The 14,409-nt window shown below is 43.5% G+C and overlaps 1 protein-coding gene across 1 annotated transcript; it reads left to right on the top strand.

Moving 5' to 3' along the window:
- The first annotated feature begins 200 nt into the window (after positions 1 to 200).
- On the top strand, positions 201 to 12,355 carry LOC306788672 (cAMP-responsive element modulator-like). Its single transcript, XM_079284276.1, has 8 exons — positions 201 to 321; positions 1,678 to 1,795; positions 1,953 to 2,063; positions 3,543 to 3,631; positions 4,186 to 4,358; positions 4,932 to 5,108; positions 10,261 to 10,420; positions 10,795 to 12,355. Exons 2-8 carry the CDS (start codon positions 1,688 to 1,690, stop codon positions 10,937 to 10,939), a joined length of 963 nt encoding a protein of 320 aa, XP_079140402.1. The 5' UTR covers positions 201 to 321; positions 1,678 to 1,687; the 3' UTR covers positions 10,940 to 12,355.
- The last annotated feature ends 2,054 nt before the right edge of the window (positions 12,356 to 14,409 follow it).

The following is a 14,409-nucleotide window of genomic DNA, read 5'->3' as shown; positions in this document are numbered from 1 at the left end:
ATATTATATATTTAAATAAATGTATATGAACATGTAAGTGTCAATTTACTGATATATTTTGTCCTATACAGCATTTAAAATATTCAGAGAAAGAAGATTTCGCCCGCTGGTCGTTTTGCAGCCGCGCATAGCGAACGCGGAAGTAGGCGGAGGTGAACCGTCTCGCTCCACCTACGCACTCTTCGACGTTAAACTGACCTGTCGGGTCGACATTTTCGGCACAGCATCGTCAGCGCTGACGTGAAACTACGTGAGCAAAAGGCGCGAGGCCGTCCAACCCATTGCTGTAATTAGTGACGAGTCTGACTACGTATAACTTCGGTAAGTCACTGCAAAGCTGTCACTTTTCCTCGCTCGGCGCCAGTCGGGCAGAGAGTCGTGTGACAAGTGTTGCAAAACAAACCGTTAATTAAAACTCTTTGTTTTCTGAAGCAGGCCGGTGAATTATTAGACGATCAACATGGTGTTAAAAAAAGAGTTCTCGGTCAGCTGCGGTCACAGCAGTTCCTTTTTTGTTTTTGTTTAAGTTTACGGAGCTGCGTCAAGGCAGACGGAGTCACGCGTGTCGGAAGTTGGTGCGAAAATGTGTCCCTTCAAAATAAAAGATTATATATTGGAAAAATATCATTGCTTCATTTTTGTCCATCGCAAATTCCTCCTAAATTTATGATTTCTTTATTCCTCAATTGCGCTAATAAGATAATATACAGTTGAAATTAAAAGTCTTAATTTGGAATTAATTGGGGAAGTGATAGTACAGCTTTATTTTCACTTTGCTAAAAAAAACGGAAGTCACATTCGCCTTCAAGACGTGCTTTGAGTGAGTCTGTTCCACTTGAACAATTCTAAGCGGGCTTTATGTTATTTGAAAGAGACAATAAACCAGAAGTGGACATTGTGTTTACAACATGTGGTTTCACAGAGACATTTAAAAATGAGTGTATATGTTGTCCTCTGCTCCGACACTGCAGGGTTTATTCTAAAACTTGGGACTTTGGGGAATTCCATTGCCTACAGTGCACCATGAGAACACTTCCTAATCTAATGTCTCACTCGTTCAGTAGCAGATAAGAACACTGCATTACCTTGAGAGTGCGCGTGTGCTTGGAACTAATCTGCATTAAACAGGGAACCCGTAGCTGGACATGGGGAGGGCCCATGGGGAAATTAAAAAGCAGTATTTGGCCTCTGATCTGCTGCTGACGTCAGTGATCCCTTTGCCTTCGAATTCAATGACATCTTTTGTTCATCATCTCTGGTTCAAACCAGTCTGTGACGACGTGATATTAAATAATATAATAATATAAATAATAATATAAATGATATTTTCAAGAAAAGGTTTTCATTTACTCACATTAGTTAAAAAAAGACTTTAAAAAGTGACGACTTTTCAGTTTACGACTTTAAACGTGTGTTCCACGAAGACCATTTTAAAATGTGACAATGAAACTCCATTAAAACAGACATCAATAAATACTTCAAAGTGGGAAAACAGCTGAAGAATGTAATATATGCAGGATATCATGTAGAACAAACTTGAGGCGAGTGAGATCCTGTTTGACAACGAGTCTTTGGCATCACATGTAAGAGTTATGGTACAAGTGGTGCTGGAGAGAACAGACTGAAGGCCTTGGTCAGCCTCCGCGGTGGTAATGACTGCTCTGTCTGCCCGTGTAGGTGACTGACTATGGATACCTCGGTCTCGCCTCAGCTGGACGGCAGTTTAAACGGCTCGGTGACGGACGGAGAGGAGAACCACAGCGACGACAGTCTGTCTGCTGCAGCGCGTCCTCAGGTACACTCGTTATGAGAGAGGAGGTGTCCGTTTCACTCCGACACTCGAACGTTGACGGACAGAGTGTGACAGCTGTTCAGCACACAATGTTGAGGCATTATAATATGGGATGTCTGACTGAAGAAGTGTTCCTTTTCCCTGCTTTTGCACCACACAGGTGTCGGCGGAGTCTCCGGGTGTGACTGTTGTCCAGCTGTGTGACGGTCAGACGGTCATCCAGACCCCCCAGACCTCCGTCATACAGTCTCCACACGTCCAGACCGTCCAGGTGAGACAACCTGTAGGGTGGCGCTGCCCAAACAAAAGTCATAACGGGATTCTTTCACTGAATAATGTGGTGCAGACGCACAGATGTTTCGGTATTTTCACCACACAAAACTGTTTGTAGATGGGAAATGAAATCAGATAAACATGCCGCAGCAGATTTTCCTCACATTACATGAAACGTGTCTTTACGCAGATATAGGTCGGGGAAGAGAACGGCACAGATGGCCACCACAAAGTGCTTTTGTTAACTGATTTCAAAGCGCTCCTTCATATCAGTAAATATCCCGTGCCACTGTTCCGATTGAGCCAGTTTATTCAAAGATTTGCTTCTGGCAACAGCGCGAAGCAGCAGATACAAGACAAGTGAAGTCATTCTGCTGCTTTTATAACCCGAACAGCATATAGGCTGAACCTTCGCTCACATGATTATCAATAAGTAGTGGAGGACCCCCCCCCCCCCCTTTAACCTGGCATAAAGCAGACCTGTCCTTTGTCTGGCGCAGACATTTTCTTCTAGCAGGGCCATCGCAGCCTTTGTGTTGAGAATGCACAACCATGACGCACCAGTGTGAGTCATGAAAGCTCACCGACTGATGACACAGAGCCAGGTCAAATTCATGTTCATCATTCCAACAACACCCATTTGTGTGAGCAGAAATGTAAGCCTGTTTATTCAGGTAGCAATGAAATCATGCTCGGAGAACGGAGGACGTTAACGTGCTGATGAAGAGATAATCACACAGCAGGTAGAACTCTGTAGAGACTCTCTGTAGAGACTCTCTGTAGAGACTCTCTGTAGAGACTCTCTGTAGAGACTCTCTGTAGAGACTCTCTGTAGAGACTCTCTGTAGAGACTCTCTGTAGAGACTCTCTGTAGAGACTCTCTGTAGAGACTCTCTGTAGAGACTCTCTGTAGAGACTCTCTGTAGAGACTCTCTGTAGAGACTCTCTGTAGAGACTCTCTGTAGAGACTCTCTGTAGAGACTCTCTGTAAAGACTCTCTGTAGAGACTCTCTGTAGAGACTCTCTGTAGAGACTCTCTGTAGAGACTCTCTGTAGAGACTCTCTGTAAAGACTCTCTGTAGAGACTCTCTGTAGAGACTCTCTGTAGAGACTCTGTAGAGACTCTGTAGAGACTCTCTGTAGAGACTCTCTGTAGAGACTCTCTGTAAAGACTCTCTGTAGAGACTCTCTGTAGAGACTCTCTGTAGAGACTCTGTAGAGACTCTCTGTAGAGACTCTCTGTAGAGACTCCGTTGAGACGTGTGATGAGATGAAAAAGGTACGGTTTGAAATGAAACGGCTCAGATTCCTTCATTGACGTCATTCTTCTGTTTCACAGCATCCCAAAGGTCTGCGTACGCAAAGCACCGCCCCCTCAGTGATAACATTTAACACCAATGATGTTGCCAAAATGTAAAAAAAAAAATGCTTTCATTGTGGATTACTCACAATATATAATGCTGGTTGTTTCCCACAGATCGCCTCTGTGGCGGAGCTGGAGGATGACGAGTCAGTCACAGACACCCAGAAGAGACGGGTGCTTCTCTCCAGGCGTCCATCTTATCGGTGAGAAGACGTCAAAGAAAGTTAAACGAGTTCAGACATGAGACGGATATCTACACGGGATAGACCTTCATTTAACAACTGGGAGTCAAATAATAAATAATAACCTTTAGAATCAGACATCAAGAACAAGTATATTTGCAACAGTGGACTAAATGTATGAGGATCATCATTCAATAATATAAAATGATGCAGCCCTGAAGAGTTTCAAGATTTTTCTTTAAATGCATTTATAAAAATACAATATTGAAACGGTAACTTTATATGTGTATATTTTGTAGGTATTTCTTTCTTTAATTCTTAATCTTTTCCTTCTTTTTTAGTCTTTTAATTGTGTTCTATGTTACTATAATTATTACTTTATCACTATAAGATGTAAAGAAACGTTGCAGGGACGTATGGACGACATCATACGTCAGCAAATTGAAGTTAACTGCTGCAATAAAGTATGAAAAACATGAAACCAAAGCATGATAAACAATGTCAAGTCTGTAAAGTCTCGTAACGTTAAACTGTGTGTGTGGAATCACTTCATGGAACTCTCTTCTCTCCCGCAGAAAAATCCTGAATGAGCTTTCATCGGATTCTCCGGCTGTTCCGATCATCAACGAAGAGAGGACTGAGGACGAGGACGAGGAGGACGAGGAGGAAGAGGAGGAGGTGCCGGTCTCCAGTGCTGCCTCTGCAACAGTGCCGACCTCCATCTACCAGACCAGCTCGGGACAATACAGTCAGTACACATGTAAACAGGCCCACCCTCTACTGTTCGATAACATAGAGTGGTATTTACTTACAGCCTCACTTCATTGTGTCCATGTAAATATTACATTTCCTGTGAAGTGCAGCAAACTGTGGGCTTAATCCCGTGTTTTCTGTCAGTTAAATGTGGTAAATAGCTTATAACACAACAGTACCCCCAGTGACAAGAACCAGGAACAAAAAAACAGGATCAGAGTTGCTGCAGTAGCCGGGAAGGAACATCATTTTAAGCCTCGTGACGATACGACTCATATTTCACAGTTTTAAATGTTCTAAATGTCTCCTGTTGCAGTGTGTGTGTGAATGACAGACGCTGACAGGGAATACACATGGACCCAAGCTGCCAAGCAATGCAATGCAGTTCAGTTGAAACAGTCTATACTGTTGACTTAAGTACAGTTTCTCATTGTTCTACTAACGACTCAACCACGAGGGTGTCATGTCCGTTTAAGACAACCAACCATCAGTCGTCTCACATTTTCTGTTAGAAACATGAATGAAACTTTCTAAATACCTGACATAACTTCACTTTGACTCCACACAGTTGCGATCACTCACGGGGGAGCCGTGCAGCTGACCAGCCCAGGAGTTGAAGCCTTTCATGGGGCCCAGACCATGATGCTGGCCAGCTCTCACGTCCCGCAGCCTGGAGCCAGCATCCTGCAGTGCGCGGACTCCCCACAGCAGTTCTACATTCAGGGAGGACAGGTGCTCGTCCAAGGTAGGGTTCAAAGCATTTTAATATTTCACGTGCACATGTTTAGACAATTTGGAATCGCGTGTAGCGAAAGAAGGTGGTCATTTCCAGGTCCTCTTAAACATGTGGAATAACGTTCATCTCAACAGGGACATGGCTTGAATTGAGGCTAAAATGACGATCTTGTGTGAATCAAATGTAACATTATAATCCTCAATAGAAATCATGGGATTAGGACCTAGAATGAAATTGAGGGATTGTGTAAAAGAAAATGTACCAGACACACCCACAACCATGGGAGCCATAGTGAAGAGTTCATCCTGGGGGCCAGTACATTACAAGCAGGGCTGAAAAACTGTAGAATACTGTGAAGTGTCAGCATGATTAGGGATGTTAATATGAGTTTGTACGAGCACCAATCATTTTGTAACGTCTTCATTTGACTCCTGAATGAAGCTTTGATTCCTTAAACCTGTTTTATTACAATATTCAATGAATCGGTGAGATTGAATTGATACCGTTTGAGTCATACCACAGACACAAAATGGTGCGAGGGCTTACGGACCAGTGACTCACACGTGTCACCATCAGCACCATCACAGTGGAGGCGGAGGACGGTGTATTAGCCGGACTAATTGACTGTGATTACAGGGCAATCTCGAGGAGAGGACGATGTAGAGACCAAAACCAATGAAAAGCACATCAGTGGCCACATCTTTTCCATTTTGCCACGGACGATGAGTACGTCCGTGGGAAGAATAGGGTTTCAATCTGTGCCTTCTTGGTTTTGGTTTCTTGGTTTCATAGTGACATATGGCTTCTGTCCTTCTGGATAAGTTTCACCTCAACCCCTGAAACGATGAACATAACAACAAACACAAAGCGCTTGTCAGAGTGGATATTATTTGGGCTCCCCTGAATACTAAATAGCGGAATAACAGCAAACAAAACACCAGAATTAAACTAGATTGGAAAATAAAAATACATATAGAAATAAGATGTGAACAAATAAGCACACAGTATCGTTCAATACGTTACATTCATACGTTAAAGTTGCAGCCAATTAGAACAAATGTAACAAATTATATAGAAAATGATGTCGAAGAGATATCTTGCTACTCACACCATGCCATGTTAAGCATTTTTGAATTGGAGGAAGTTCTTCGTACTTCTAAGAACATAGTTCTAAGAACCCTCATTTGCCCTTGTATTTCAGAGTAGGTACTCTCACAGCACAAGAGGAACTTGCGTTGATTTTTTGACGCGCGTCGAGATTACATACAAAGTCTATGCACAGACGCGATGAGACTGTCGCGCCGCGTTTTTGCGTTGGACGCCGCAAAAACCGCCAACGCGCGAGTTGAAATTTTTCAACTTCAGCGACATAATCGCGTGACGCTGTGGCGCGATAGCCTATCAGCGTTGAGTTGCTCCCCCTGTCATCACTGACTTCCTGCCGTTGTTGAATCAGGAAATAAATCCTGTAGCCGTCTGTGTTCACCCAGAGCTCTACGATACCTCATATCAACAGAGACCGGACCAAACTATGTGTGTACATGCGTGTGTGTAAACCATACGATACAAACAATAAATAGACGCTGCCGTATTTACGTCTACGTGACGTTATTGAGTGCTGGTGGAGCTGCTACGATGTTAGCATAGCCTAGCACCGATCCATCAGAGCTCCATTGAGAAGACCAGTAACCTACAAATCGACATCATTATGTAGTTATTTCGGAGTTATGTAGTTATTTCGTTCAAGGAGAGGGGATTCACAGTGCAGCTGGAGATGTTGCTCACAGTAAGAAGCCTGACAACTCAGACAGGACTTCGCATCTTCAGGTCCAGCAGAGGAGCGATCAGCTTGGAGTCCAGTCTTCTTCAGTTCCTCCACTAAATCAGCTGACATGGTGTTTCTCACCAGGACAGGCCTCGCTGTGAAGGTCTGTGTGCACTGAGGGCAGCTGTGGATTGTTTTCTGGTTCTCTTCATCCCAGACGTTTCTAATACAGCTCATGCAGTAGCTGTGTCCACAGGGAGTAGTGACCGGATCCTTCAGTAGATCCAGACAGATCAAGCAGCCAAGCATGTCTGGGTCCAAATCACATCCTTGCTCTGCCATTTGTATGTGAACGTGAGAGGCTGATTGCTTCACTCAGCCCTCTGTTTCTTTTCTCATACGTATTTGGCGATCAGCTGCGAATGGGCTTGTCTGATCTTGCGATTTGCTTTGTTGTTGTATACGCCCATCCTTTTACTGCCAGACCTGAAAAGTGGGCGGGAGCACAGAAATGTCTGAGCACAATGGACGTCTGTACCTGGGAAACCAGGAGGACGAGGTGGTTAAGCCTTTCACAGGAAGATCAATGTTAACAGGAGCTGTGTGTGTGCTCAGCATTTGTTTTTGACTTTTCTCGTTGCTTGGGGATCTTTAGGGGGAGAATGTGGTTCAACAGTATGTGCCACATTGAAGTGGTATGCATCAATAAAAAGTCCCTTATAGTTCATATACCTAGGAAAGCCATACATCCTCTGAATACTCTAGGTCTCTAGTTTTAGTTTCAGGTCATTTTATACAGTGACGTCAAGTTTCAGAAAATGGTTTCACTATGTGAAATAGCTACCAAGTGGAGAATAACCTGAATGATATGTTTGAGCTCATTGGATCAACAATAGCTTCAGCTTTCCAGTCACACCAAAGTTCTGCTCTTTCAAGACTGTTTAGGGACCCAAGTATCTAGAAATATTCAAATAGACCATTTTTAGAAAAGGTGTATACAACACATGTATGCTGCATGGTTTTTGACCAAAACTGCATGGGATAAGCATAAAGTAGGTATGTCTGTACCATAGAACCAGTTTCATTCACATGTTTTTCGGGGTGAGAGGCTTCAGCTTCAAAACTGAGGCGAATACAACCTCTGAAAGACGGTGATCGCCGGCAATCCCGGGGTTCTCAGAGTTGGTGAAGCAGCCAAATCTTGTTCCTCTTCAACGTTTCACTCATTTACTATCGGATCCATCAGGCAGTCAGATATATCATTTTCATGGGCTCTGCTAAATATCGGCTATGCTCTAGAATTCAGCAACATGAGTCCATGAACATGTTGTGATGATTACTATAAACAAATAATGTAAAAGCTCAATTATCTGTTATTCTCTCCGTCATCACAAAATAACTCCCATCAGTTTGCACGGACACAATATCCTCTTGTTTGTTGAGCGTCTCTCTGCGTCACCAGTGCTAAAAATACAACCCCTCCACTACCAGCTCCCTCCCTCCCTCCCCCCCTCCCTCCCAGCTCACATTGTGTGACTCTACTTTACCATCTTATCCTCGGGGGGAGGGAGGGAGGGGGGGGAGGAACTCTAATCCGGGGTGTTTCACTGACTTCAGCGGGCAGGAGTGATGTCATTGTGATGTCAATGCCTGTAATTGTAATCGGGCTGCAAAGTTGACGAGTGACCACTCCGACGCGGAGAGCTGAGAGGGAAACGGGAGGAGGAGAAAGAGAGGCTCTGGCAAAGGAGTGAGCTAGAAGAGTGTTTGGCTGCCGTGGTGCTGGGTTATTGGAAACAAGAGATGGCTGTGACTGGGGATGAGACTGAGTCAGGTACAGTGTCGCTCACACTTTGTTTTAAAAATGTGTTTTGTGCAAAAGTCACTTTTCTTTTACTCTTGAGATATCTATGCACGTAACGCGTGAAGATAAGGATTCGAAGAGCTTCTCGGGTTACGCCCACCTGTAAATAAGCAGTGAATACAATATGCTTTTGTGGTGTTTGGACATGATTTTTTTAACTGTAAGAGGACATTTTTTTATTTTGACAACTGTGAGAGCAAGACTTTCTCTTCCAGAGAAATATTGATGAAATTGTAGTTACTTTTCTGTCACTTTTACTTCATGCATGGTGAAGTTGCAGAGGACACATGGCGCAGACTGGAAAGCCGTCCTTCCTGTTTCACCACAGGGACGCTCACTCACATAAGAAAAAAGAAAAGCGTTTGTTAGTTTGCTCAACTATGTTCCTGTTAGTCCGTCTCCCGCTGGTACACTTGCACACACACTCACACATTCTGCTCTCTGCTGTCAGGCAGAAAGGCAGTGGGGGAGTGTGTGTGTGTGTGTGTGTGTGTGTGTGGGGGGGGGGTGGGGGGGTGGTGGTAAGATAGTTGTCTGTTGACGTCACTCCAGTTTCCTGGAACAGAGGCCAGGCAGGGAGGAGGGAATGCAAATCGGGCGAGTGAGACGCACACACTGACGTCAGCACAGCGCGAGTCACTCTGTTATCACAATGACGGGGGGGGGGGGGGGGGGGGAACTTCTCAGGAACAAAGTGAAGAAGAGAAACTGAAGCGGCGCGAGACACCAGGCAGAGCAGTTAACAGCAGAGTCATTTTACGATGATTGGACTCGTACGTGTCATGACGCACATCCAGGAAGCTGCTTGTTTTTCACCTTTTAATGACAAATACAACATAAAGACAACATACCTATTGAAACCTCTGGACGGTCTGTGGGGAGAATTTGAGCACACAAAACATGAATTTGTTCTTTTGAATGAATAATACGTGCACATTAACGAACAGTTTGTTTCATTTTGACCAATGTTCTTTTATTCTACCATATTTGTAATATACCCTGATATATAATATATATATATATATTATATATAATGTACCCTTTTTTACATTTTTGTATTATTATTATTTATTATTAATATGATTTTCTTTTTAGCCAGCCTCTAGTGGCCATTAGAGGAACTGCATGTAAAGCATGTTATAGCAAATTAAAAAGGAGTCACGGGCCGAAAAATAGTGTTGTACACCTGCATGATAATAACCACTGACAGAGAAACAAATGGCACCACTTCATTCCCCAAAACAAGTCTGGTCGGTTAAATACAGATACCTGTTCACGAGGGCCGTCGAGGTCAGAGGAACTTCATCTTATGAGGCAGGAAGGAGAGCGGATGAGCGCTCTTGGCTGAAGTTGCTGTCTAACATCCTGTGGCGAAATAAATTCATGTTTGCTGTACTTTAAAGGTGAACATGTGAAGAAACACACTGTATGACTGAGAAAACTGTCATTTCATGTCTCACATTTTTTATTTAAAAAGTTAAAGTTACAGAACTTGGAGTCCTAAAGCTTCTGTCCCCCCCCCCCCAATACAGCTGCCACAGGAGACATACCCGCCTACCAGCTGCGTTCGCCCAACTCGGGCCTGGCTCACAGCATCGTGATGGCAGCGTCCCCGGGGTCCATGCAGAACCCCCCACTGCGCTCTGAAGACACCACCACCCGCAAGAGGGAGGTCCGACTGATGAAAAACAGGTAGGAGATGCTCACGGAGGGGAAACAAGCTCATAGGTCCTTTTCTATCCTACAGCAGAGCATACCTCTCCGAATGATGAATCTCATTTTGGGATGAAAGTTAAAAGATACACAAGTTATCATTTATAACCAGGTTTTAAATGATTCAAAGAGCCAACCAGGGCTCCATCCAATGGATCAGTCTGGAGGCTGACGTTCACACTTTCTTTGGCCACAAGAAGTGCAAAAGGTCGAAGCTGCAGCGTACTGTTTATAAACAGTGATTGTTTGTATATTGTTTCTCTGGAGCCTAAATTACATTTTCAACAAGCGACTCAACTCTCTCTCTCTCTCTCTCTCTCTCTCTCTCTCTCTCTCTCTCTCTCTCTCTCTAGGGAGGCAGCTCGTGAGTGCCGCAGGAAAAAGAAGGAGTACGTGAAATGCTTGGAAAACCGCGTGGCTGTGTTGGAAAACCAAAACAAGACCCTAATTGAAGAGCTGAAAGCGCTGAAGGACATTTACTGCCACAAAGCCGAGTAGCGGCGGCCGTTTCTGGTCAGCAGCTGAAGACGGCGCCGTTTACAAAACTGCCCCAGCAAAACGACAGAAAAAAGAAAAGACTTTGGAACAAAAACTTTGTTGTCTCCGCTCACTCAGGCCTGGTGTCCCGGGATCTTTGCCAGTTATTGCCCTTGTTCTTATCTTGCGCTCTTCGCATGCGAAGCGTCGCACGCGCTTCGCTCGCCGTAGCTTTCGTGCACGCCGACGAGAGGCAGTTGAAGGAGAGGAACCGGAAGAGGAAATACAGGTGCTTCCTGCAAACATAGTGAGGGGTTAAAGAGAGAAAGAAAAAAGACCCGGCATGTCAGCCGGGTCTCGCTGCCGCCGAGTCCCTCTGAGGTCAGACGAGCTGCACGCAAAGCTACGCAGATCCACCATCAGCTGCAACCAGGCAACGCCACCGTGTTTACCCGACAACGTCATCTGCGTCGTCTGCGCCTCTGTTGTGGGCTGTGTCATGCATTCCTTCATGCAAAAAAACAAAACACTTTGAGCTTTTTCTTTGTAGAGCGATTGGGATCTTTTTGTACAGATGTTCTTTCGTTTGGTCAATGAAAAAAAAAATTTAAAAAAAGGTTCTTTCAAGACGCACGTGAAGAATTCAAGATGGCGGTTTATGCACAGAGCTGCAAACACATGTTTCACACCGAAGTAGCGGCCGGGGCATTATCTGAATCTTCATCTGAATCATTGTTCGTCTCTACAGTGAGTTGATTGTAACATTTGAAATTACGCAACTGCTCGTCAGTCAAAGCACAGAAAGTACCAAAGTATCAGAATATGTATTCTATTACATTTATTTGAGTAATTTCACTCCACAAGTTTGTGTATTTTACAAAGCAAATGTGACCAAGTGGCTAACGCGCGACACAATTGAATCGACTGTTCTGTCCGGAATAAAACTAACTTTTGTAAACAGACATCTGAAGATAAGTCACTGCTTTACTGTCATGCAAGCGTCTTTTTCACATCATAGATATCCATTGTGGTGTAAAACTGTATTTGATTATGGCTGGATATTAAAATGCTCTGTTTTAAAGGGTGATGCCAATTTCTTTCCTTTCCTTTAAAAAAAATAAAAATGTAAAGACATTTTATTTTAATGATCATCTATCATGGTGTGTTGATGTTTCTGGTGATTTTAAAGACTGCCTGCTTTCTTTTGGTCTCTGTAGTTGTTGAGTTTGTTCCACTAAAGATATTTTAGAGAGAGAGAGAGAGAGAGAGAGAGAGACACCATCTGTCATGGCTGCCAAAGCTCTATTTAACTAGCGCTTAGCTCAGTGACACCACGATGACTCATCCTGTGGTAGTCCTGCTGTGACCCATCATGGTTTGTCTTCACAGGAGTTTCGCTGGAACTGAAAAAAATGTGAATAAATGTGTTTAATTTGATATCAACTGAGTTGGATTTATTTGTCCATCGAGGGACATGAGAACGAAGAGGACACAGTTTGATGTTCAAAAGTTTGTTTGTTTAAAGGATCCCCATTACATACAACACATGATACATGTAGTTGCATTAATATGCATACAATTACATTCATATATATATATGATGAAAAATCCATGTATAGTTGATGTTTAAATGAATGAGAATTCATTCCAGAGGTATTTGTTTTGCATACAGATGACAATCTGGAAGGAAGCATCGCTGCTGGTTAATATTCCTGCACGGACATAAATACCTCTGCTTCTACTTTTTAAATGATTATTTATAGAGCAGATACAATTGATTTTCTTTGTTTTTAAAAAACAAAATCAGCAGTTTAATTATGGATAGAATGATTCAGGCTGATGATAAGTTGCATCTTTAACACCTCAAATGTTGTAATCGCTGTACAACTGAAGTGGAAATTCCTCTTTGACGACATCTTAGAAACAACGTCAAGACACAACCCTCCTAAATAAAGTCACAGCCACAATATACAGCCACAGTGTACACGGAACCAACGTGAGGGGCAGAGGATACCATGTTACTGCGTCCCGTTAGCTGTTAGCTGTGCAGCAGGCACACCGTTTGTCCGTCCTGGACACTTGACCAATCTCAATGGGATCTTGTGAAAGCATGTTGAGGAGCGTTTTGTAACTTCTTCGTCACATTCCCACGTTGGAGCTCACTCCAACACAGATGCAGCCTGTTCTTGTTCATGCCTCAGTGCACATCTGAGTCGGTCTAAGTTGATTTGGAGTTAATGATCGATAGAAAAACATCTCACAGAGCCTCGTGAAGTTATAAGTCAGTGATGGAAGACAACGCTGTCAATAAATAATTGCCGAGCGTCGATTCAACCCTCTCCTTTGTGAACGTGTGGCTGCTTTTGTTTTTCTTGGTGTTCATATCAGCCGTTGTAGCTGAGGGTGAAGGGAGGAGTGGTTCACCCGCAACTTGTTTATCGGCAGTGCCATTTCCTCCGGTCCCTAAAGGTCACAGATGATGTAACGTCCACCTAAGAACAGACGCAAACTCAGTTTTATTTTGGTAGTCCTGCCAACGAAAGGTCAGCTCAACCTGTGCTAAGTAACAAGATGTCTTCATTCGCCTCATATCTCACTGAATGGGATACAAAAAAAGAAGCAAACGAAGATTTCAGGAGCCAGTAACAAGAAATTACTTTAAAAAAAGGGGATGTGCATGAAAATGAGTCGTTTCCATAGCAACATCTGGCGATATCGCGCTGACCTCGAAGGGGATGATGGGATGGATCTGTTTCTGATTGAAGTGGGGTTGCTCTTCTTCTTGCCACATATTCATACTTCTCCCTCGCATACAAATGAGTTTTCTCTCAAAATGACAACACACCGCAGGAACAGGGAATTAGGCTTCTGTCTTTATCTCACACACGCACACACACACACACACACACACACACACACACACACACACACACACACACACACACACACACACACTGCATAAACACATGAAACTCTCTTTCTCTGTTTTGATACATTCTCTCACACACACACACACACACACACACACACACACACACACACAGAGAGTGGTCAATATGATGCTGAAAGGGAGCGTGGCTCTGATGGAAACCTTGAAATGAGTGTTTATGAAGAGAAAACCTTGAAATGAGTTTTTATGAAGAGAAAACCTTGAAATGAGTGTTTCTGAAGAGGAAACCTTGAAATGAGTGTTTCTGAAGAGGAAACCTTGAAATGAGTGTTTCTGAAGAGGAAACCTTGCCGCTCCCCGACACTGAATCATCTTATCTCTTTGACATGCTGCCTCTGCTCTTGAAACGTTACAGTTTTCACTTAAAATGGTTTGAAGACATGTTTTGCGGACTGTTCAACGTGTATGAGTCGAGTGTCCGTCATCATTGAACTTCATTTCATTCAAGCAAATATGAAAACTCTCCATGCATAACAACGCTTCTGTTCTATTTTCTGGTGGAGTCAGTATCAAGTCAATTGCTGTTTAAAAGTGCACTGTT

This window comes from Melanostigma gelatinosum (genome assembly GCF_949748355.1).
Source record: "Melanostigma gelatinosum genome assembly, chromosome: 15".
NCBI lineage: Eukaryota > Metazoa > Chordata > Actinopteri > Perciformes > Zoarcidae > Melanostigma > Melanostigma gelatinosum.
This window is presented reverse-complemented; position numbering and strand designations above follow the sequence as displayed.

Bases quoted from the DNA above. Each gene is read 5' to 3' on its own strand.
- LOC306788672 (XM_079284276.1), top strand. From the start codon at position 1,688: ATGGATACCTCGGTCTCGCCTCAGCTGGACGGCAGTTTAAACGGCTCG. The intron at 1,796-1,952 runs GTACACTCGTTA...TGCACCACACAG, and splicing joins CTGCTGCAGCGCGTCCTCAG to GTGTCGGCGGAGTCTCCGGG. The intron at 5,109-10,260 runs GTAGGGTTCAAA...CCCCCAATACAG, and splicing joins AGGACAGGTGCTCGTCCAAG to CTGCCACAGGAGACATACCC.